This window comes from Cnephaeus nilssonii (genome assembly GCF_951640355.1).
Source record: "Cnephaeus nilssonii genome assembly, chromosome: 4".
In the NCBI taxonomy this organism is placed as follows: domain Eukaryota; kingdom Metazoa; phylum Chordata; class Mammalia; order Chiroptera; family Vespertilionidae; genus Cnephaeus; species Cnephaeus nilssonii.
Window position 1 is genome coordinate 8,113,491 of NC_137075.1, and position 24,534 is coordinate 8,138,024.

Here is a 24,534-nt window from a genome sequence, read left to right on the forward strand (position 1 = left end):
TAAGGTTTGGGACCTCGTTGTTTGTTGATGCACTGCTGTGTACGAGACAGGATCCCAGGTGAGCTTCAAGGCTTCCTCTGACCTTTCAGAATAAAGCCTGGGCTGACCAGTCAGGGCTGAGCAGGCCCTACTTTTCTGTTTCTCCTGGGTCCTGCCTGCTTCCTGCTGTTCTTACCATGCAGGCAACATGAAATGGAAGAGAAGAGAGAGTCAAACAAACAGAAGTTATCCAAAGCCATAGAGGTGGAGATGCAAAGAGAATAAACCTGAGAGTGATTTCCCCAGAGGTTCTAAGTTCTTTAGCTTCTTTCATGAAAGTTATTTCCAACATTATGGAATTTAATGACTGAATTTTGCCTTTGAATCACATCAAAACTTCTCTCTTGAAATGAGAGATGGACACTTTGAGGTTATGAACTACCTCCCATCGGGTTATGAAATCATCTTAGTAGGTTGGCATGTACAATTTTTAAAGAGAATATTATAGAATAGAATAGAAAATGTAAGAGTACAAATAGTTTCATTTTATAATCTTTATTTCAGTTATATATTTATGTGCATTTGTACTGGTTGCTATGCAAAATGTACTTTTTATCATGGGTTGTGGTCAAGTCTGACTAATACTGGTTAGAATTGTAGTTAACACAATAAATATAATTCTTTTTCTAATTTCTCAATGCTTGTTCCTTCATAGTATTAAACTTCATCATTTGTTTTAGGTCATCCTTGTATAGGTATCAGAACCCTGAAAAATTAGCGCTTTATTTTGTTATGTGTGGTTAGGAGGGGAGAATACTGGATAGGAAGAAGATGATGGTCTCAAATCTTTAAACATGAGTCATGAGTTTGGAAATCATGGAAATATATACCGTATTTTCTGGCGTATAAGACAACTGGGCGTATAGAAGATTTTCCTGGGTTAAAAAGTCGTCTTATACGCCGGAAAATACGGTAGTAGAAAGAATTTTATTATGAAACTAGAGGCCCGATGCATGAAATTCATGCAGGGGTGTGTGTGTCCCTCAGACCAGCCTGCACCATCTCCAATCTGGGACCCCTCGAGGGATGCCTGACTGCCGGTGGGATCAGGCCTAAACAGGCAGTCGGACATCCCTCTCACAATCCAGGACTGCTGGCTCCCAACCGCTTGCCTGCCTGCCTGCCTGATTGCCCCTAACTGCTTCTGCCTGCCAGCCTGATCACCCCCTAACCATTCCCCTGCTGGCCTGATTGCCCCTAACTGCCCTCCGTTGCTGGCCAGGTCACCCCCAATGTCCCTCCCATGCAGGCATGGTTGCCCCCAACTGCCCTCCCTGGAGGCCTCATCCCCCCCAACTGCCCTCTCCTGCAGGCATGGTTGCCCCCAACTGCCCTCCACTGCAGGCCTGGTCCCCCCCAACTGCCTTCCACTGCAGGCCTGGTCCCCCCCAACTGCCCTCCCCTGTAGAGCTGCCCCCTCCAACTGCCCTCCTCTGCATGCCTGGTCTCCCCCAACTGTCCTCCCCTGGAGGCCTGGTCACCCCCAACTGCCATCCTCTGCTGGCCCGGTCACCCCTAACAGCCCTCCTCTGCAGGCCTGATTGCCCCTAATTGCCCTCCCCTGCAGGCCTGATTGCCCCTAACTGCCCTTCCCTGCAGGCCCGGTCACCCCTGACTGGCCTCCTCTGCAGGCCTGGTCCCTCCCAACTGCCCTCTTCTGCTGGCCTGATCACCCACAACTGTCCTCCTCTGCTGGCCATCTTATGGCAGCCATCTTGTGTCCACCTGGGGGCGGCCATCTTTGACCACATGGGGAGGTCATCTTGTGTGTTGGAGTGACGGTCAATTGGCATATTACCCTTTTATTAGATAGGATTTGTAGATTTAAGTAAAGGGAATCCTTCCTGATGTTCTGTGTTGCGAGGTGCAGACACAGAATATAAATTTTTGTAAAAGAAAATTTTTTAAATTGGAGGAAATGCCTGGAAAATGATCAGAAATTTTCATTCATTCAACACATTCATGGAATACTTATTTGTCTTGCCTTGGGATTAAGGTTAAGGAAACAAAGATGAATATGACAAGGTCCCTCCCCTCAAAAAGCTTGCTGAGAGAGACAAGTCCACCTATACCTACAAAAGAGCATGAGCATAAGACAGCTGAGCACAGAGGGCTGGTGGCCAGAGATGCTGCTTACTTGGCCAGTGGAAGGGTATTTTCATCTTTGAGAATGCTTTGTCAAACCCAGAATCTGGTGCCCCACATCACCCTCACTGTCCCAACCAAGTCCTGCCACTGAGATCAATAGCATTCACAGGATTTATAAGTAGCTATAAAAGTAGATTTTAAAATTCAGTTTGAGTCTTTTCATATTATAATTATGTTCATTATTCAGCATAGGTTTTTTTATTTGCATCATACTCAAAGGCTGGTGGTTGTTTTTTGCCTCCTTTTTTTCCACTAAAAGAATGCTAACAGGAATAAATTGAGTGGGCTGAGCCTTTATTGTCACCTTTTGTCACTTAAGTATTTATAGTAAGAGGATTAAACGTGCAGAAGGTGTTCTTCTCATTCATGTAAACCAAAGGTATATGGAATTGAGTAAGTACCTAGGTGGTGCTTTTGTTTAATAATGGCATCCTGGGGAGCTGGAGCCCAGCTAAGCCTTGCCTCCACTGTCCTGGGAGGCTGTGCCGCACCAAAATGGAAGCAGCCAATTCCAGCAGCTGCATTCCTGTCCTGGAGTTGTGTGGGGGCTGGAAGCCAGTAGGACCTTCTTAAGCAGAAACCTTAACTGGCAATTCTCTTCTGACACTTCTGAGTTTTCTTGATGGAGCGCTTGCAGTTCAGTCCTTCCCTTATAACTCCTTTCCTCATTTAATTACAACTTAAAAATTAGGACATGTACCTTCACTATGAGCAGTCTGTCATGGATACAGGCTATTTGAATGTGTGTATGTCCAGCAAAATCCAGGACTTGTGACTATTCTATAAAAGTATGAAATGTAGTCATTTCATTTAATACTTATTTGTTGCTTCTAGGTCATGTGGCTTGCATAGCCTTGCCCCCCTCCTGTTCAAAGTACTCTTTCAACGTTACCAGAGTGGGAAGCAGCTTCCAGGTCCAAAGTGTGAGCCACAGCCCTCTTGGACTATGCTAAACTGCTGTTTGTTACACAGCCAAGCAGCTCATTGTGAATGAGCAGTGTAGCCTCTGCTCCTGCTTCTGGGTATCATGGTCAGCACATTGTCCCAGCAGCACGTGTTCAGTTCTCCGAGGGCCTATGTGTCCACCGGTGCCCAGCTTCTCCACTGAGCTCCGTTCATTGGCCCTGTTACTGCTGCCATGAGAACCCCCAAAGTTAATATGTACAGTATACATATGAAAAGGAATTTTTGGACTGGAACCCGGATTCTTTGTCCACCAGAGTAAAAAAATGAATCCACGGACAGAGGGTAGTATAGCAAAGGTGGAGATTTATTAAAGAACAAGTACAGACTCCCACGTGGGGAGGGGGAAAGAGTCCCACAGACTTTCTGTTTCCATGGTTTATAAAGGCTGCAGTTCCTGTGTCCTGATATCCCCCCTGATTGGTCAGTATTCCCTTTTGAATTGGTTACTATAGTAACTCCCAAGGCCCTCCTCCCTCATTGTCTTCCCATTCCTTCTGGGCTTTCTTCCTTCTTCTTTATTTTGTAAATATAGACCTTTTTGGCTACTTCCAGTTCCCTTGTCTTATGGAAATGTAGCTGCACCAAGCTTCCTTGTGTTATGGAGATGTACCTTCTTTCAGTCTTTAGCCCTGTGTTTTTCCATGGACCTCAATTTTAAATATTCCCTAAGCCTGCCTATATTCTCCTAAAGTTCCTGTTTCACATATATGTGTATACACACATATTCTTAAAGAGTTTCTGAAGATGGAGAAGGGGAAGGACTGTGTGAAGCAAAAATACCCAAAGAGCCCCATCCAGTTTGGCTCAGTGGATAGAGCGTCAGCCTGTGAACCGAAAGGTCCCAGTTCGATTCTGGTCAAGGGCATATGCCCAGGTTGCAAGCTCAATCCCCAGAGTGGGGCATTCAGGAGGCAACCAATCAATGATACTCTCTCATCATTGATGTTTCTATGTCTCTCTCCCTCTCCCTTCCTCTCTGAAATCAATAAAAAAAATATTTTTAAAAAATGCCCAAGGATTCATCTGCGCTAGCCCACATGTATCTGGCTGTGGGTGTTCAGAGGTTCCTGTGACTCAGTTCCCAAGTCGTTCTGAAAGTTTTCAGGTTAGGCCAGGGTCATACGGAACTGACTCAAGGTTCACGATCATCAAAGTGATATTTATTCAAGACACCTGGGTGTAGGTGGACTGAATCTGAGAAAGGAGTCAGTGGCAAATGGGGAGGGAGCAGGCTTTTTATGTGCCTAGGCCCTAGGGAAAGCTGCAGGCTTCGGCTGACATTTGTATCTGGACCATGCTGCAGGCAGCTTCTTGTTAACGCATGTATCTGGGCTGGGCTGCAGGCGGCTTCTGCTGAGCATGTATCTGGGCTGTGCAAGAGTTGTGGTCTTAGAAGTTCCTGTAAGGTATTTGCTCAAGGGGAACATGTTTTTACAAGGCGCAGGCTTGCAGAATGAGTTTCCCTTTGACATTTGTTAGATTTTTGTAAGGCTCAAGGCTTGTGTTCTCCAGTTAACCCTTTCAGTTCCTGGGCCCTGCAGAACTGAAACTGCCTCTCAGCATCTTCCCTGATGCAGGCTTAGCTTCTGCCTTTTCCAGTATGCTGCGTCTCATTCCTGAACGTTCAGCTTCTAAAGTCTTGTCTTTCATTTATGGTGGTCTCTTCTTGTTATTCTCTTTATCTTTGTAGTTTTAAGACTCATTTTTTCTTTGTTCATGCTTTAGCGGGATTTTAGAAGTTAGATGAGTCATATACACTGAGTGGCCAGATTATTATGATTTCTGAATGCATAATAATCTGGCCACTCAGTGTATATCCTATATAATAAAAGGCTAATATGCAAATTGTCCCCTTAACCAGGAGTTTGACCAGCAGGCAGGCCGGCCAACCGCCCATATCCTCTCCCCCTGGCCAGGCTGGCCGGACCCCACCCATGCACGAATTCATGCACGGGTTCTAATACACACACACACACACACACACACACACACACACACACACACTGAGTGGCCAGATTATTATGCATTCAGAGATCATAATAATCTGGCCACTCAGTGTATATGTGTTCAGTCTGATTTCTTTTCTTCTGGTAGTCTTTTTTAAAAAAATATTGAATTTATTGGGGTGACATTTGTTAATAAGATTATATAGGTTTCAAAAAAATTATATAGGTTTCAAGTGTACAATCTATAATACATCATCTGTATATTGTATTGTGTGTTCATAACCCAAATTCAGATATCCTTCCTTCACCATTTATTCCCATTTATCCTTTACCTCTCCCAACCCTCTTTCCCTCTGATAATCACCATACTGTTGTGTCTGTGAGGGGATTTTTTGCTTAATCCCTTGACCTTTTTTTATCCAGCCTCCCAATCTCTAACAGCTCTCAGTCTGTTCTCTCTATCTATGCGTCTGTTTCTATTTGTTTGTTTATTTTGTTCATTATGTTGTGGAATTGGCATGGAAAAGCAACAGTTAAGCACTCAGGGTATCAGGAGAGACCTTTATTCAAACAGTGCTGCTGGCTCAGGGGATTCAAAGATCCAAAGCCTGAACAAATGATATAATGAGATTGCCCCATACATATATTCCTAGGTTTCTTTGTTTTCTGTCTGTTTCCTAACTACCAGGCCTTTGTGGTGGGCTTCACAGCCCCTCCTGAGTCAGTTAGAATGGGGAAGTTAGAGATTGTATCTAAATTCCTGTTCTGGGTAGTGCCTCTAGCTAAGCTGTTACATTCTTTGTTTATGGCCCTTTGTAAATTGGGAGTAATTAGGAAAACAGGTCTTGCAAGACCAGATTGTTAAGAAAGGGCAGTGACTTAATCATAGTCTACCAAGAATGTGCACTAGGATACTGATTAACAGAGTCAGGCTGCTAGCCTTCCTATATTCTTTCTCAATTAGATTCCACATATAAATGAAATCATATGGTATTTGTCTTTCTCTGACTGCCTTTTTTTTTTATTCACTCATCTACTGATGGGCACTTGGGCTGCTTCCAAATCTTGGCTATTGTAAATAACAGTGCAATGAACATAGAGGTGCATCACTCTTTTGAATTAGTGATTTGGATTTCTATGGGTCTTAAGACAGTTGCATTTTTAATTTTTGAGGAAACTCCATACTGCTTTCTATAGTGGCTGCACCAATCTGCATTCCTACCAAAACTGCATGAGGGTTCCCTTTTCTCCACATCCTCACCAACACATTGTTCGTTCCTTTATTGGTGATAGCCATTCTAACAGGTGTGAGGTGTATCTCATTGTGGTTTTGATTGCATTTTTTTTTATGATTACTGACATTGAGCATCTTTTTAAATGTCTATGGGCAATTTCTATGTCCTCTTTGGAGAAGTGTCTATTCAGGTCTTTTGCCCATTTTTTAATTGGTCAACCTGTCGTGTTTGATTGGAGGTCTCAGCAGCCCCTTTTTAGGAATAATCAGCATCCACTCAGGGACCCAGAACCACTGACTGCTTCTTAAACCTGCCTCACCTACACGTGGTCCCATATCTCAGCCTGGCAGATACCCACTCCTCACTCCAAGCCCACCTTAAGAATTGATCACCCCCTCCTCTTATTTTCACAAATAAGTATGCTTTACCTGTATCACTTAAGACCTTACCTATTTTTATGTTACCTGACTGTTGAGTGTAGGAACCACTTATCACATCTTTGTATTCTGAACAATTTAAGTGGTAGTACCTGCCACTTAATAGGTGCTTAACAAATAATGATGGTAGTTGTGGCTACATATTATGAATTAAAGAAATATTTTATACCAGTTTTAAGTCTCAACTAATCTTCCCATATGAACTGGAGAAAAACATTTTCAAGCACAAGTAATGAGTACCAACCCTGATGGAAGCTACTAAAATAGCAGGCATGGTGCTATGTGTGTTGTGGGACAGGGGGAGGATGCAAAGAAATAAGCTACCATCTCCTGCCACCTTGGCCACTCTTTCTCTCTCATTGGAAATGCAAGGAGAGATGGAAGATGGGGGCACTGTCTGGGAAGAAACAATCTCTTGAGTAAATGTGCTTTAGTTTCCTACAAAGCAAGTGTGGCCCAGGCATTCAGCCTTTGAAAATAATTGTACCTGATCATTTATCTACTATTGTTCCTTATTGATGAGGAGAATCAAGTGATGCCTGTCTGGGATTGTCTACATCACTCCTTGCTCAGAATCCAGGCATCATTCATTGAGTCCATTGCCAGGAAGGCCACCCTGTGGGTACTAAGGGGATTCACGTGGCTACAGAGTTTACAGCATTTCTTTTCTTTCAGACTCACTGAGGAGAAAGTTTCACTTGTATTTGCCCAACACAAATTATTATGTTTCCATAGATAATTTTTCATTGAAGCCTCCCATTATAGTTTCCCATCCAACAGACTATCCCCACACGATATACACTGTCATTTCAGTGGTAAGTATGTTTGTCAGAAAACTCTAATTGCTTTATATGTGAGAACATTAAACTGCAATAAATTTATGTACACAGCTGCTCCATTACTGGAGAACAAGTTTTATCTCCTAATAAATTGATGTTTCTTTTTAGTGTCAACTAAACCCAAAATTTACACCAGAGGAAGTGAACCTTAACATTAAATAATTACTTCAATGCCACTAGTGGTAAGAAAGGGTACTTACTACCCTACTCTAAAAGGGCCTGAGCAAGGGAAATGGTGTTTTCCTCTGTTAATTGTTTCTGGAATGCATAGCTGCTGAGGGGCTTTAATTGAAGTAGGAATGGAAGCTATGCCTTTTCAAAGCAGACACTGTAAAGACTGTCATCATTTGGTATGAATTACACCATAAGGGAAAATACTGAAAGTTTTATTTATGTTGGAGGGTAAGGGGTAGAAAAAGATTTGCTTTGGTGGTTTGTCTGGAGTTACATTTAAGATAATGGAATACTTAAAATTCTCTGGACTTTAATATTTAATTCACCTTTCCTATAAGACTTTGAATGAAACTGATTGCTAGTAAAAGATACATCTTGGGCAAAGGAATTATATAAATTTGACTGACTTCTGGAGGGTCTGAATTGAAATGGCCAAAGGCTGGATTTCTTATTTTTGCTTTTATTATACCTCAAATATGGTACTCTTTTAGGAATGATGTACCTCAAAGACTTCAATTGCTGATCTCATGTGGGATACATAAGAAATAGTTTCATGTTTACTTTAAGTGTATATTTTGAACTAAAAGTTTATTCTGAGAGAAGGCATGCACACACTTGATATCTCCTAATTCAAGTATGGCACAGATGAGAAATCTTTCCCTCCAATGTCTATGCATCAGGAAGATGTAGCCCACAATAGAGTGTTCACACATGTGCCACCCTGGAGTAGCCCTGACCTAAGAACCCACATACTTGCATTGCCCTAAGCCTGCCATCACCTCCATTGTTGACCCTGGCATGTTATTTTACCTCTCTAGATCTCAATTTCCTCATCAATAAAATAAAGGGATGGATCTTGGCTTAGCTTCCTTGTACACTACTATTTGGACATTGGTTGAACATAAAAGTACAAGGAAAGCAGTGTTACAGTCTATTTGGAAAGGATCACACTGAGTTTTAACAGATGTTTTGCTCCATTTCTTTCTCCTTTGTGCTCAGGTATAAGCTGGCACAGATCCTGCCTTGGTGAGCTTCAGACACCAAGGCTGGTTTTGAAAAGTGCACCTGAATTCCTGTGACCTTTGCTTCTTCTACTCGTGGTTCAGTAGCACCTTGGCTGGGTGCTACTCTTCCGTTTCCCAGCTCCTCTTTGTTATCGGGAAGATCAAGAATCCTGTGTTTATTATAGGAAAACAAATCTTCATTAAAACCTATAACAAGTTAAATGATTTTTTTCCCAAAAGAAAGTTAAGTTAGCAAAGTGTCAAATTAAAATCTTTGAACATTTTAGACATAGAGATTTGAAAATGTTACCAAATCAATCAACTTACAAAGGTCAAAAGTTTTTCATCAAAATTTTAATTTTAAACAATTTGTGTCTGGAATTCAATATTGTTGATTTTTTTTTGGTTTAGAAGTTTGAAAATCCTTGAAATTAAGAGAGAAAAATGTCAAGCCAGAGGAAAAAATCTCTTCTATTATGAATATCATGCTCACAAAATAAGTAAAGATTTTTTTATCATTTTTCTTAGCTATAGTTTAATTTTAAAGTCATGTTTAAGCACTACAATACAGTAAAATCTCGCAAACCCACAAGCAAACCCACAGCTAACCAATGTGTTTGAAAATTAATTACACTTTTAGAAGAAAAATGTAGATACATACAAAAGTACTGCTGTTGGGAGTTTGTAAAAATAAAGCAGTGAGAAAGCAAAATGTCTTTTGGGATAATGCCTGATGAAGCAGGAGATTCTTTTAAACCTTTAGTTAGCATTTTAAAATATAAACTGCACATAATAGGTATTACTTTGAAAACATGGAATTTACAAAAGAATGATGCAAGCCACTTTCAAATCCATCAATAATTCCAAACCAGTATGTCACACTTTTTGTGTTTTCTCATCATAATTTAGCTGAACATGAAATGAGAAGTTAAATTGATTGGCATTTCTAACTCTTTTATTTCCTCTATCCAGGTAGATTATTAGTGCATTGGGACATGGGCAAATTGTGAATAGATGAAAAGCCTAGAAAATTATTAATTAAAGTTAAAATTATTAACTACTAATTATGAATCTAATTAGGAGCATAAATGGAAGTTAAGAAATTATTAGTCAAGAAAAATATTTCAATGATCTAAAACAGGTTTAAAAATCAGTAACACATACCGATTTTTCATTTGGGCACATTTGTCAACCAGTGGTCGTTGGCATCATTTCAATGCCAACAGGAATCCCCAAATAGGGTTGCGGGGAAGAAGGAAACTTTATTCAGTGCATACTGCTCAATTGTGATACAGCATGGCTGTGAAAACAGCACAACTGTGTGACAGCTCAATAATGTCACAGCTCGGTTATAAAACAGTGCAGCATGGCTGTGTCTCCAGGGCCAGGTGGCCTAGGGCTCTCTCCCGCTGGACAGCTCTGCTCCGGTCTGCTTCACCTGCTCTGGTCTGCTCAGCTCTGCTCCTGTGCTGCTCTCCTCCGACAAGATATCTTTGTTGTTTCAGCTCCAGCTGGTGAAAAGCAGTCTTCAGTCTTGAGTGGAAAGGAAAAGTGCACATTTGAAGCCAGAGGGGAACTGACTTATGTAGATAGAGGTCCTCACCCCTGAATCCCTGATTAGTCTGTCCAAACGCGGACTCCAAATCCTAACAGTTTGATTGGTCCAAAGAGCATTGTTCTGATTGGTAGAATGGAGCTGTTCTGATTGGTCAGTGAAAATGCTGATGTTAATATAGCTGCACAGCTAAGATTAGATGGGGAAAGTCACAGTGCTATTGGTTGAAATACAATTCCAGGAACTCCTTTACAAGGGCTGGTTCAGATGGCAGAAACATAGTGCAGACAGGCAGTTCAGTGCAGGCTTCTCCCTGAAGTGCAGTTTGCATGACAGGCCTCTGTGTAGAAATGGCTGCTGGCTCGGGGGTATTTTTGTATGTTTTTAAATTTGAACCCAGTTGGCCACCGAGAGCCTTTCGTATTAGGTATCTCCTTTCTCAGGGTTCACACATCCAGTGTTCTGGTTTAAAAAAACAAAAACAAAAAACTAACCAATGTATGTTTCTACTTTTATTCTAGTTCTCAAAAGCATTTCAGAGTTAGCTACTCATAAAATGTACATTCTTTTCCATTTTAACTCATTTCAGGAAAGTCATATAGAATTTAGCCATGATTTAAAATTATGACATGAGCATTAAGCACTGCATTATACTGGAATTTTTATCTTTTAAAAAAAGCTTAATTTTGTGTAGTTTTGTGGGGGTTTTGGCAATTTTGCTATCATTAAAGACAGATTGCAAAAACAATGAAAATGTTAGCCTTGGATTCTATAATTAGTTCATGATTAAAGAATTAAAATAATGGTTCTATAATTACTTTCTATATTTGAATGATAAAACCTCTCCAATATTAACAAGAACATGGTAATCATTTTCATTTTATCAAAATCTATCAGGTTTTGTAATTTAATTTTCACTGCTTTTTTATTTCAAATTTTTATAATGTATTCCTGATTTTTGCTCTTCTTTTAGTTTTTCAAGATTTTCACCTGTAATATTAAATTTCTTTTCTTCTTTATTCAGACACCCAAATGTATATTTTTGTTTGAAGCACAGACTTTAACTGTGAGTCACAACTGGCTAACCTTTATATTCCCAGTCGTTTTATTGAAGGAATAGTATAATGCGTAAACTTTCTTCAGCTCTCTAACCTATTAGAATATCTTATATATCCTTGCCATTTATTAGACAGTTCATGAAAATCACACACTGTAAGCATTAACCCCAAATTATAACTGCTTCTCGCATTGTTAAAAAGATGACAGATGCAGTTTCTTATAGGAAGTAACATTTAATTTTCAAGAATGCATTTAGCCCTGGCCAGTGTGGCTCAGTTGGTTGGGTGTTAGCCTGTGCACCAAAGTGTTGCTAGTTCAATTCTAGGTTGCAGACTCAATCCCCAGTGGGGGGCATGCAGCAGGCAGCTGATCAATATTATGCTCTCACATTGATATTTCTCTCTCTCTCTCTCTCTCTCTCTCTCTCTCTCTCTCTCTCTCTCTTCCTCTCTCTCTCTCTCCCTCTCTCCCTTCTTCTCTCACTAAAAATTAATAAAAATAAATTTTAAAAATGAATGCCCTTAAATTCATCGGGATACCTGGAAAACATTTTCTCTCCCATCATTTATTCATGTAAAGCTACACAAGGTAGCCAGCTAACAATTTGGGAAGACTCTGAGGCACAGAAAACGCTGCTCTGTCCCTGTCCTCCTTCAGGGGACTGCAGAAGTTTGATTTGGATTTTCCCACTATCTTGGGTTTTGAGCTTTAACATTCACTCTCACAATATTCAAAAGTCATTTCTTTCTTTTTTTTAAAATATATTTTATTGATTTTTATGGAGAGGAAGAGAGAGGGATAGAGAGTTAGAAACATCGATGAGAGAGAAACATCGATCAGCTGCCTCTTGCACACCCCCTACTGGGGATGTGCCCACAACCAAGGTACATGCCCTTGACTGGAATCGAACCTGGGACCCTTGAGTCCGCAGGCCGACGCTCTATCCACTGAGCCAAACCGGTTTCGGCCAAAAGTCATTTCTTTAAAAAATTTGATTAGAATACGGTTTCTGAAACAACTTTGATAATTAGTTTTATGATGATATTTTTTAAAACTTGCTAAGTAATATTACTTTTGTGCCATCTTAAGCCAATGCCTCGTTGGAGGTGTGACTGCAATAGACTTATAATCTTTTTGGTAGAAACTGACTTGGATTATTTCTGTGACATTTACTAGTCAGGAAAGCTTCCTCAGGCTCATAACAGAATGTCTTTTTTGAGTGTGTTTGTTGTTGCTTTCTGAAATTATGTATGTCTGTGCACATATACATGTTCTTTGTAGCTGGAATTCCCCTCGAAAAAGTAAAGCTAAATTTATCTCACTCCTGCCTGAGACCAATGACAGGCTCGTAAGGAAGAGTGATGATAATAAAAAAATGGGTGAGGATTGCATTCCTGAGATTTTCCTGCTTATAAAATGATAGCCCTCTTACTGAATGACCACGGAGGGACTAGGTGAGATCGAGTCCTGAGTCTTCCTGATAGAGACAGGCGACCATCCCCGTTACTCATCACATCAGAAGCAATGCAGTATTAACAGCGTAGAGACTATCTTTTCAACCCAGAGAACATAGCTGCATGTTTTTAATTTGTGATGATTTATTACACTGAAATTGGTGTGAAATGGACAACAAATCTTGGGTGTCAGAATCTGAAAATGAACGCGAGTGCCTTTGGCATTTGTGAAAGTTTCTCATAATTCTTTTCATAGTATAAATGATGAGTCAAACTGTGAAAATAAACTGACAATGGCATGCTATTTCCTAAGTAGGTAATTTCACATATATACAAACACATAAATATAAATATAGCACTTAGCTTCACTTTAGACTTTGTCTTTAATTCAAGGTAGTTTGTACCTATCCAAAGAAATATTTGTCTAAAAACAAAGTAAATATGAATACCATTTGTTATAGCTCAAACATGTCTGGGATTATCTATAGAAAAATGCAAACATTGTAACAAGGTTTTTACTAACTTTTTTTTTTCACTGTTCAAACTTGAAAGAGAATTTATACCTCCATTCCAATATAAAAATGCTAAGATTGATGAAAAAGCTGCCCTAGTTAGAAACTAACTTTGCATGCATAATTAATTTGAGCACCACATTCCTACTTCACAAGCAGAAGAGAAATTGAATTCAGGTGTTTGGTGAACATGTGGGGGATTTACTGTGAATTTATGACCTGCGGTTTGAGTGTAAAACCCCAAGAAACTTGCTGATAAAACTTAATGAAGCTTGTGCAGAGGAGCTATTTTTATTTGTACTTTGGTAATTGATACATTTCTTGGTTTAACCCTCCCACTCCTTCCCCGTATTGCTCATAAATCTTCTGGTTTGAGCCATCCATAGTAGAAAGCCCCAGTCTAAGTAAGCGAGGTTACTCTAATGCTTAACTAATCTGAAAGTTCAAAGTTGGCTTTTTCACAGCATCTGAGTCTGTTCCTTCTTTCTGTTTTAATTTAGTGATTTATGCTTCCTTGCCTGAGTAGGTGACAGGAGGCAAACCCATGCACTCTGGGGGGAAGTGCTCCAGGTTCCTCCAAGAGAAGCAAAAACTTTCTCAGGGAGGGAGACGCCACTCACGCTGTTTGAAGTAAGCAAAGATAAAGGCACAATGTAGCTCACTATAAAAATGTGGTCAACAAATTCGTTACCATTAAACGGCTTTTCTCCCCAAGAATAAGCACATGTTCAGGGAGAGGAATCTGTCACACATACAACCCTAGCAATATCTGCTTTCATGTCTGTACCCAGGAGTTTACAAAAAAATACTACTGATCTGAGTGCCAGGAAGGAAAACATGTTGCAAGTACTCCATTTTATCATACAGTTGCAATGGGTTTAAATGAGAAACCTGTGTTTGCTCACTAATTTATAGCAATTACAAACTCAGTTCTGACATCTGTGGATTTTAACTCTTTGGTGATTACAGGATCAGGAATACTTTATGGACCTGCTAATCAGCACAGGAGCGCATAGCGTTGTTTACCTGTAGTCTCTGAATGGCATCAGTTCCTGGGGGCTGTGCTGGCGCCCCGTTTTAGTTCAGTGACATTCTGCCCCCAGTGCTTTGGTCGTCCCTGTTCAAGAACTTGTTTGTATCCGCTTTACCATGCTGACAATCTGTTTTGAAAGGATTACAACTCTGCACATCCGTGCATGACATCACAGTGAAGCATTGCTTAATGATCTGAGACACTTTCGGTCATTGCTGGCTGCCTGTTTCTAAAGCTATGTGACAGGTCTGTCCTACATATGTTTTTCCCAGGGTCACTTTTTGCCTAATCCAGTCCTGGTGTCTGTTTTAAATGACATCTATGAAATAGCTGAATTTTAGATTTGTCATTGGTCCAAACAAAGGGATTGAATGTTTTCTCTTTCTTAGGCTGCAAGAAGAATTAGTAATTGGACAAGGTTTAGGGTGGAATGTTTACATAATGTGCTGAATCTTTAGTCTTCCATTTGTGCAATTACCAAGGAAGTCAATAAAGAGATACCTTTACTTCAAAGAAGTGACTAAAAAACCATGGAAACCTCCTGTGAAGGTTGCATCATTACCTAAATGCATCATCAAGGCCTGGAGAAGTCTAGATCCTTGGGCGTAAATGGAGCCCTTGGAGCTTTAATATACTGCCGTCTCTCTCCTAAGAGTGCTGGGGTAGACTGCACTGTTCAGAGTCTTGATTGGGAATCCCAGAGCCTGTGCGACCTGAGGACTCTGCAGCTCTGGCGAGTGGAGGAGAAAGAGCTCCTTAAGCAGAGAAGTTGGCCGTTAGCAGAATTCTAGCATTGCCCCTCCGGGCTGTGTGTGGGAATACTGAGTGAGTAGTAGAAATACAATAGGAAAAAGCATCAAGTGTGGAGATTCATTGTTTCCAAGATCTCACGATATAATTTGGAAATATATTTTTGTATTTTTTAATTGGGAAAAGAATACTGCCCTTTTGTATCCCCAGTAATTGGATGCCAACTGCAGGTGTGAAATTCATTAGCATTTGGAATAAAATTTTGTACTGAGGTCCAAAAATAAATTACTAGGGCTGAGAATTATATCTCAAAAATGAAAAGGCTAAAGATATAAGCTGATATGGTTACCCCAAATCTTTACTCTGTACCTAATCTTTTGTAAAGTGGGGGTTTGGAGGACATCTGTTAACGCCTGGACCCTTGGCAAACTAAGTAAAATCAGTTTTAAAACCAAACTAAGTTTTGCGGACTCCGAGAGAGAAGGGCTTCTGGTGGCTAACTGGGCTCGAATTTTAAAGAACAGAGCCCAGCAGCCATTTCTCCACAGGGACCTTTCATGCAAACTGCTCTTCAGGGAGAAGCCTGCCCTGAACTACCAGCCTCTGCACTGAACCGCCTGCCTGCACTGTATTTCTGCCAGCTCAGCTAGCTGGTGTAAAGGAGGTCCGGGAATTGTATTTCAACCAATAGGACTGAGGCTTTCTCCATCCAATGAGAGCTGTGCAGCTATATCTCCATCAACATCATCACTGACCAATCAGGACAGTGCCTTTTGGACCACTCAAACTGCCAGGATTTAGTCCTCAGTTGCATGAAGACAGACCAGTCAGGGACACAGAAGTGAGGACTGCTGTCTGTATAAGCCAGCTCCCCTCTGGCTCTGAGAGCATACGTTCCTTTTCCATTGAAAACTTAAGGCTGTGTTTCCCTGGGTGAAACAGCAAAGACCGCCTCACTGGAGCAGGGCAGTGCAGGCCGGAACAGCGCAGAACAGAACAGCACAGTGCAAGGCAGAGTGGACCTGTCAGCCAAGAGGGTGGTATTCCTGTTGGCACTAAATTGGCGTCTATGACCATTAATAGACAGTTTTAACCAGGAATATATCTCCTTGTGATATTCTAACAGGTCACCCGTCTCTGCTAGGAGTGAGCCCTTGGGTTCAGTTTCACTACACTCTGGGGGAATATCCACATTTCTGCTTTGATCGCATGAAGGCTAATTTTCAGAGATCAGAGCCAGAGTGGTGTGTTTTGGGTGAAGTGATTGGGAGGTTGACAAAAGGAGTCATGCCTACATGAAATACAAAGTTTATTCTTGTACTATTATTTGTTAATCATTGTAATATTTTCTATGCAAACTGTAAACCTACTTTTGCCCCACACTGTATTTACTTAGTGCAGTTTTTCTCTGAGACACAAACTTTGGCATAACTAACTATATCCATAATAGTGGTAAAATTTATTCTGCAAATATGGTTCCTCTCATTTATTCTGTTCTCGCCAACATGCTTTTGCAACAGGTAATATTTGTTTGGTTGCAACTGTGGGTAGGGCATAGGTCTGTGTGCTTCTAGACTACTTTATTTCATGTAATATGTATAACCCCCTAATATTTTTTAAAGTGATGTGGTGGTAGTAGTGTAGTGTAGTGTGGATGTACGTGTGTGTATACAGAAGGTGTAGGGAGTTCGTTATCTTTTGTTGCAATGAAACACAAGAGAGCAGACTCACCTTGCCATTTTAAACCCCTATTTGCCTCACATCCACTGACATCCTATTAACCAAGTCAAGTCACATTGCTGACATTGGCATCAGTGGGTATAGTTTTCTATTGCTGCATAACAAACTAACAGAGACTTAGCAGCTTAAAACACACATTAATTACTAGGTGTACCGGTTGATAATGGCAGATTTTGTAATCAAAGAAAACATGATAATTTCAAGAGAAACATCAAAAGTGCTTTCTTCAAAGTAATGTCCATCGCTAGCTATACATTTCAGGTAATTTGTAGATACCGTCCCAATAGAACTTTCTTGTTTTGAGGCAAACCATTCAGAGACCCAATTTTCCACTTCTTCGTATGTTTTGAAGTGCTGCTCAGAAAGTGTGTGTGCCATCGATTGGAACAAGTGGTAATGTGAAGGAGCAAGGTCTGGTGAACACGGTGCGTGGGTTAATACTTCCCAGGCAAGATCTTTTAACATGTCTTTAACTGGTTTTGAAGTGTGTGATGGTGAATCATCATGAAGCAAAGTTACTTTGCTGTGTCTTCTGGCACATTATGGTTGTTTCACGATCAAAGCGTGGTTCAAATTGATTATTTGTTGTCTGTAGTGATCAGTATTAATGGTTTCACCTGGTTTTAGAAGCTCATAAGACACCACACCTTCCTGATCCCACCAAACGCAGAGCATTGTCTTCTTTCCGAAACGATTTGGCCTTGCAGTTGATGTTGATGGTTGACCTGGATCAACCCATGATTTTGTGCATTTGGGATTCTCAAAATAAATCCACTTTTCATCGCCAGTCACAATTCGATGCAAAAAAGACTTTATTTTGTGTTGTTGAAGCAACATTTTGCTGATGACTTCGCGGTTTTCCGTTTGTCTTTCGTTCAGTTGATGTGGCACCCATTTTCCTTCCTTTAAAATCTTTCCCATTGCTTGTAAATGATCAGAAATTGTTTGCTGAGCAACATTTAATCTTTCTGCAAGTTGGTTTTGAGTTTGACACACATCTTCATCCAGTAATGCTTGTAATTGTTGGTCTTCAAACTTTTTTCGGTAGACCTGGACGTTCTTTGTCTTTTGCATTGAAATCATCACTTTTAAAGCATCTAAACCAGCGTTCACAAGTATCTTGAGATGGAGCATGTTCACCATAAGCTTCCCGAAGTATTCAGCAGCACTTTTCTTCAAAAAAAGTAATGAATTAGAACTTCCCGCAATGCTTTTTTTTTGGCACGAAATTTGACATTTTTAAGCATAAAAATATCTATGATGTTAACACCTTCAGCAAATTTGACATATGAATTTTTGAAGCTTGCTGTCAATACAACAAAATAGCATACATACCAAATGGCATATATATCAATATATGTGTAAGTCCATCTATTGAAAAAAATCCGCATTATTAACTGGTACACCTAGTATATCTGTGTCTGTGGGTCTGGAGTCTGGCAACAGCTTAGCTGAATCCTCTGCTCAAGGTCTCATCCAGTGCATTCAGGTGTCAGCCAGGCTGGGTTCTCACCTGGCGGCCCCGGGAGGCAGTGTTGTTCCTTCCCCTGAAGTTGTTGGCAGCATTCTGTTTTATGCAGCTATAAGATCTATGGCAGCTTTCATCTTCAAGAGAGATGGACTATTAAGATGGACACTCTTCTTATATAAGCACAACAATGTGATCATATTTATTCCTTGACCTTTGTTGTATTTCACTGCACAGAAACAAGTCACAGGCTGACCACACTCAAGGTTGGGGCTTTGCACAAAGGTGTGAATAGCAAGCGGTGGGAATCACGTAGCCACCTTAAAGTCTGTCCATCACAAATATTTGCTGAACAATTTTCCCTGCCACAGGGATGCAGCATACAAAATGTATACATGTTAAGTGGTTATGATAAAGGTATAAATTTAAGAAAGAGAAATATACATGTAAGTTCTAAAAACACTGTTGGTTCAGAGGATACTTATTATTGAAGAATTGAAAAGAACAGGTGAACATGGGCTGGAGTAGTTAGGAAAGGCTTCAAGGAAGTGGAATTTGATTTCTTAGATTTACTAGTAGAATTATAAAAATAGAAAGAAAAGGAGAGGTTATTTCAGAAAGAGACGAGCAGATTTATCTTACCCTTTTCTTGGGTAATTTCTCTTCTCTTAGGATAGAGATTATAATTATCTCCCCCTATGAGGACCATGGAAAGCCTGCCAAGATTTATTCCCTCCCTCTGTTTCCCTCCCCCTTTTTTTCTTCCATGGGAAGGAGAGTGTATACTAAGATGGTACCTCCCTTTTAAAAAAAATGAGTGGTTGTTTTCCCTTCTGTTGAATTCTGAATCTTAAAGCTGTGCTCTCTAGTCCAATTTTTCAGATTTCCTTTGCCTAATTAAAAATGTAAATTTGAAAGTGCTCTTACTCCATAAAGAATCAGTCACATCACAAACTCTTCTCTCTCAGCACCTGCAGGTCTGAAAAGATAGGCCAGAACTCAAGCCTGCAGGGCAGTCAGTGTCATCAGGGTTTGACAGATCAGAGGGAGCAGACACTTTACAAGAGGCAAGACTATAGGCACAATGCCCATTGTTTTAACATTTGTTTTTTGGGACTGTGACCGGGGGACCACTGGCCTTGTCTTGATGCAGTAAAACTAAATAGCCTAGAAAAGCAGCTATAAAGTCAGCAGCAGCTGCAGAATAAAAAGTAGAAGTTGCAAGATAGTACATAACAGACATTTTGGGGGAGGGGGCTCATCTAGGATCTTTAAAAAAGCCAACATTTAAAATTTGGGGCAAAAACTGTAGTTCTGACTTTTTAAAAAAAAAATTAGAAGCGAAGCCATCACCAGACCTTCAGGGCAACAACTTACTAGAACCAAGTAAGAGCCTCCCTTCTAGACCAAGCATATTACTCCCATTTGTCACAGAATACACATTGGTGCTTCCAGGGGGGTCTCCTTCACTCTTTAGTTAATGACCCACAAGCACTGGAATTTGTCCCGACTATGAAGCCTGTGGGCATTGTTTTCAAAGAATTCACCACATAGCACCTCCAGTGCTTTTGAATATATGCAGATTCCTGGGCCCTGCACAGGACTTACTGAGTTGGAAAATATCCAGGGCAATCTCAGTGAGTCAGCATTTTTTAACCCTTTGCACTCGCTTGCTTTTTTCTCGATTCCTTTATTCTAATGCTAACCGTGTCGAGTCACACTCGACATCCGAGTGCAAGCACTCGGGACGGCTCTCATATAATGTGTTTACGTGAGGGCCATTGCCATAAAATTTTTCCCATTCACTCTTCCTAAGGAGATGGTTGGATTGCCATCTGTGAAGCAAGGTACAGGACAGGTACCATGGCTGCAGTTGGCAGGAATTGGTACATTCAGCCCCTTTTGTGAAGCACATTGCAGTAGGCCAATCTGAAGGTTCTAAAGCCTAGTACACTGTGTGGTCTGCCTCTGACTGGAGAGGATACATCCCATGGTAATTATGGATGGGAAATATTAGAGTTCCATATAATTCAGGGTGTTGACATGCATGCCAGGTTAGGAATCTCCATAGTGTGTGATCCAGTGTACCCTTCCTTAACTCAGACTATTCTCAACTAAAACTAACCCTCTTTATTTAGCTAACATATAGGGTGTCCCAAAAAATGCATATACACATTTCGAATATTTATAAAAGCAGTGTTAATTACAAGACATTTCATTTTCAAAATTGAACAATCAGCTGTTAAAGTATGTATGCATTTTTGGGACATATGTGTGTGTGTGTGTGTGTGTGTGTGTAAAATTAAGTTTTAGTTGGGCTATAAGTACCAATTATAAAGAGGGGCTAAGTATTAGTATTGGACTCTACTGTCTTACTGTCCTCACCACTCCTTTCTGTTAACTATTATTAAAAATTACTAGAGGCCTGGTGCACGAAATTTGTACACGGGTAAGGTTCCTTAGGCCTGGCAGGTGATCAGGGCCTATCAGGGCCTTCCAGCTGCCTGCCGGGGCCTCCCTTCCCTGGCTGCCTGATGGGGCCTTCCTTTGTTCCGTGCTGCCCCCTGGTGGTCAGCACACATCATAATGAGTGATCAAACTCTCGTCTCCCGGTCCAACTCCCGAAGGGACAATTTGCATATTAGGCTTTTATATATATAGATGATTTACTGACTCCTCATTGAGTTTTATTGTCTCACTCGCCCATCAGATTGATTCAGGTGGTATATTTATTCTAGACTTCTCAAAAATATAATGAGCAACTTTAAGTTGTCAATGAACCCAAATATAAGTTGGTTGGGGTGGGTAGCCATCAGTGCTAATGAAAATTTAAAATTTCCTTTGGCTTTCTTGGCAGAAGAGCTAACCAAGAACATTAGAAGTCTAAGTATGAATTATTAAATCATTATAGATGAGCCTGAGAAACAGAACTGAGCAGCTGCAATGGTTTCATCTCTTGAAGCCAGGATTTTACCTTCAGATGCCAATGTTATTCCCCAAGGATGCTGGATGGCCTTCCAGTCTTTGGAAGTCCTCATCAATCATGAAAACCATTGCAGCCTGCTTTCCAATTTCAACCCTTAGAGGGGCTTTCCTAGTGTTAGGCAAGTTGGTTGGCATTCTCTAGAGCATAGGAGAAAAGGAAAAGAATGTGCAACAATGGTCTCACCAACTGCTCAGATTTGGAAATAAGGGTGAAGTGACTTCCAAAACTCATCGAATACTGTGAAAAACACTGAAGTTGCCAGAATTTCAAATGAAGAATACTAGGTCAATTCCTCTTGGGAGATACACTTTCAATTATTCACAAATAGTTAGAAGTCAATTTTCATCAATGGCTTGGACTTCATGTACCTAGTAATTATTGGATTAAAGCCATCTGTGCTACATGAAAATAATAGAAACATGTTTGTAGTGATATTTGTTGGTCAAGCCTCCTACGATTCTCCTATAAATGTTATGAAGTATGCCCAGAACAGAAAAAGGTACAGCTGGAAAGATGGCAATGAGATTAATGAATGTTCACTTTTCTATCTCTTTGTCTGTGAGTGTAACAATTCTAATGCCTACGCCATCACAGTTTCACGGAGAGAAACTGGGTATTACATTGGGAAGCCAGTACTGATAATTTATCTGTTCAAACAAATGTTTTAAAAGCCAGTAGGAAAAGTAACCTGCCTGGCTCAAGAGTGTGGAGGTCAAGTTTTAAAGCTGTACATAAAATGGGCTGAAGCCTTATGTTGTCAAGTAGCACATTTTAGAGACCCATTCACCTTTAATGTTCTCAGGCTAATCAATTCAGAAGATTTGTCAGAAGAAAAGCAACCTTTTATTGACTGGGAAAATAATCAAATTGAATATATTAGCAAGATATTCCAGAATCTCTAATGAAATTGATAAAAACATAAAGGTGATAGGGACCAACCCAGTAGATTAAATGGTGACAGACTATCCCGCATTCATGGAAGATGTTAAGGCTTTGGTCCTATACGTGAGCATTTTCAATTTCAGATTTTTAAGTTTTTGCAGTTCTTCAAAATATGTGGACTTATACAAAGACATGTTGGTTTGAGGATTGTATATACTCTACCATAACAGACTTTTATTTTTCCAAGCTACCTCATAAATTCCATCACTCAGGAGTGTGTGCAGCCAAAAGAACTCAGTAACACACTGAGTATCCAGGGCAACCTGTTTTCAATGAAGAGACTTCATCTTCCTAATAACTTACTGCTTACCATTCTGCTAGCAGTTTGAAGGGTAAATGTGATAAATATAAGACTTGGTCCTTATCCTTAACAGGTCTGAAGTCTTCTTGGGGAGACAGTATATTCCTAGTGTGCTTAAATAGCTTTTCTGATAGGATGCAACTTAGTGCTCAGGGAATGGAATGAACCAAAAGTGGTGGGAGGTTTAAGATTGATTTACTTTTGGTCATCTCTATTACTCTTTCAAAATACTGTTTTTAAAATTTGTATGATTTTGTAAAGGGGTGTTTTAGAATATAATATGTGTTTTACTAACTGACACATGGTATAGTGGGATGGGGACTGGACTCTAGAACCCAGAAAAATCTGGATTCTTGTCTTACTTTCCATGCTGGGCAGATTGGAGGCTTTTAAAAAGTCACTTGTCTTCTTTGAATGATAGTTTCTACATTGGTGTGTGTGTATGTGTAGGGGTGTAATACTGCCTTCTGAGCCTATGTTATAAGCATTTGTGAGAATAAAGTCAAATTCAATGCTACATAAAAAAAAAGAAGGCAACATCATTATGAACTAACTGATTACATCAAGCTAGCACCTGAAGTTATTTTTAAAAATGCTTTTCATTTATGCTCTGAGAGTTGCATTTTGTGCATAGACCTCTGTTAATGCATAAGTAGGAACTTTATATAACGGCATTATGAAATAATACTGTAAGACTATATTGTATGGTATTATCTTACTTGATTGTTAACAGCATGATATTTAGAGCAAAACATGATTATTATGTTCATTTCATATATTTAAAGAAACTGCAGCTTAGAGGCATTAAGTGCCTTAGTCTAAGAAGGTGGTGGGGCTAGGACTGGACCCTGATATTTCTGACTTTTAAAGCAATATTTTCCCCAAAAAGTTTTTCTGTGGATACCTTGCCAGATTACAGAAAGGAAATGAGGCTTTTACATTCCTGTGAAAAAGGAATGTCTAAAAATACTACTCTCCCTCTTGAATATTTGTCTGACATAACTTCAATAAGTCTTAATCAAAATGAGAACATATTTCGAATGCTCAGATACTGTTTTTAAAATTCACTTCCTCTTAAATAGTGTCATCTGCCAGCAAGATGCCCTTTTCCCTAGTAGCTGCAAGGCACAGATTGCATTTGTGAAGGGTGTTCATTGTTGCCTATTCTCTCTTTTAGCAACAGGTCCTCTACTAGCAACCATGATCGGATACAGCGTCTACGGCAGGAGTTCCAGCAAGCAAAGCAGGATGAAGATGTAGAAGATCGGCGACGCACTTATAGCTTTGAACAACCCTGGGTGAGTGTTTGGTTCTTTGACACAATGGATAGTCCTGCAACTTTCTGCAATGACAGCCACTAAACTATGACCTCAGTCTTTTATGAAGCGAGACAAGATGGAGCCAAATTCCTTTGACTTTTAACATATCAACCTTCCCCTCATTTCCATGTGGATTTCATCATTGCTAATTTCATTTTACATCTCATTGCACCATCTGTCTATTGCACAATAGCTTTCATTTGCCTTATGACAAGGCATAGCAAAACTATTCTTGGTCTCAATTATACATTTTTTAAGTTCAGTAAATGTTTTTCTATATATATTTTCCTCAGAATCAGAGTCAGAATAAATTAGCTCAACACATGACTGTAGCGTACTTACTATATGAAAGTACAGTGTTTAGTCATTCTTATTTCTTTATTCTTCCACAGCCTCTTTGTGTAATTGCTGAATCCCTCTCATTTATCTGCTTCTACCCTGTTCTAATTCATCCTCCACATGACTGCCAGAGTGATCTTTCTAAAGTAAAACTTTGAATGGCCTCTCAGTGCCTGCAGACACAGTGTGGCATGCTAATAAACCCTCTTCAGTCTTGCCCTAGACTTGGGCTTCCATCTTGTGTTTTGCCTTAGAGATGATGGGAATGGGAGGTATTGGAGCAGACTT

General features: G+C 40.1%; 1 protein-coding gene across 13 annotated transcripts in view; it reads left to right on the plus strand.

The window, feature by feature from the left end:
• Positions 1–24,534, plus strand: part of PARD3 (par-3 family cell polarity regulator) — a 696,667-nt gene that overhangs the window by 649,849 nt on the left and 22,284 nt on the right. For all 13 annotated transcript variants that reach the window (XM_079769113.1, XM_079769103.1, XM_079769104.1 and 10 more), the window contains one exon: positions 23,766–23,886. In XM_079769113.1, coding sequence (XP_079625239.1) covers positions 23,766–23,886 — 121 coding nt within the window. The remainder of the gene's footprint in view (positions 1–23,765; positions 23,887–24,534) is intronic.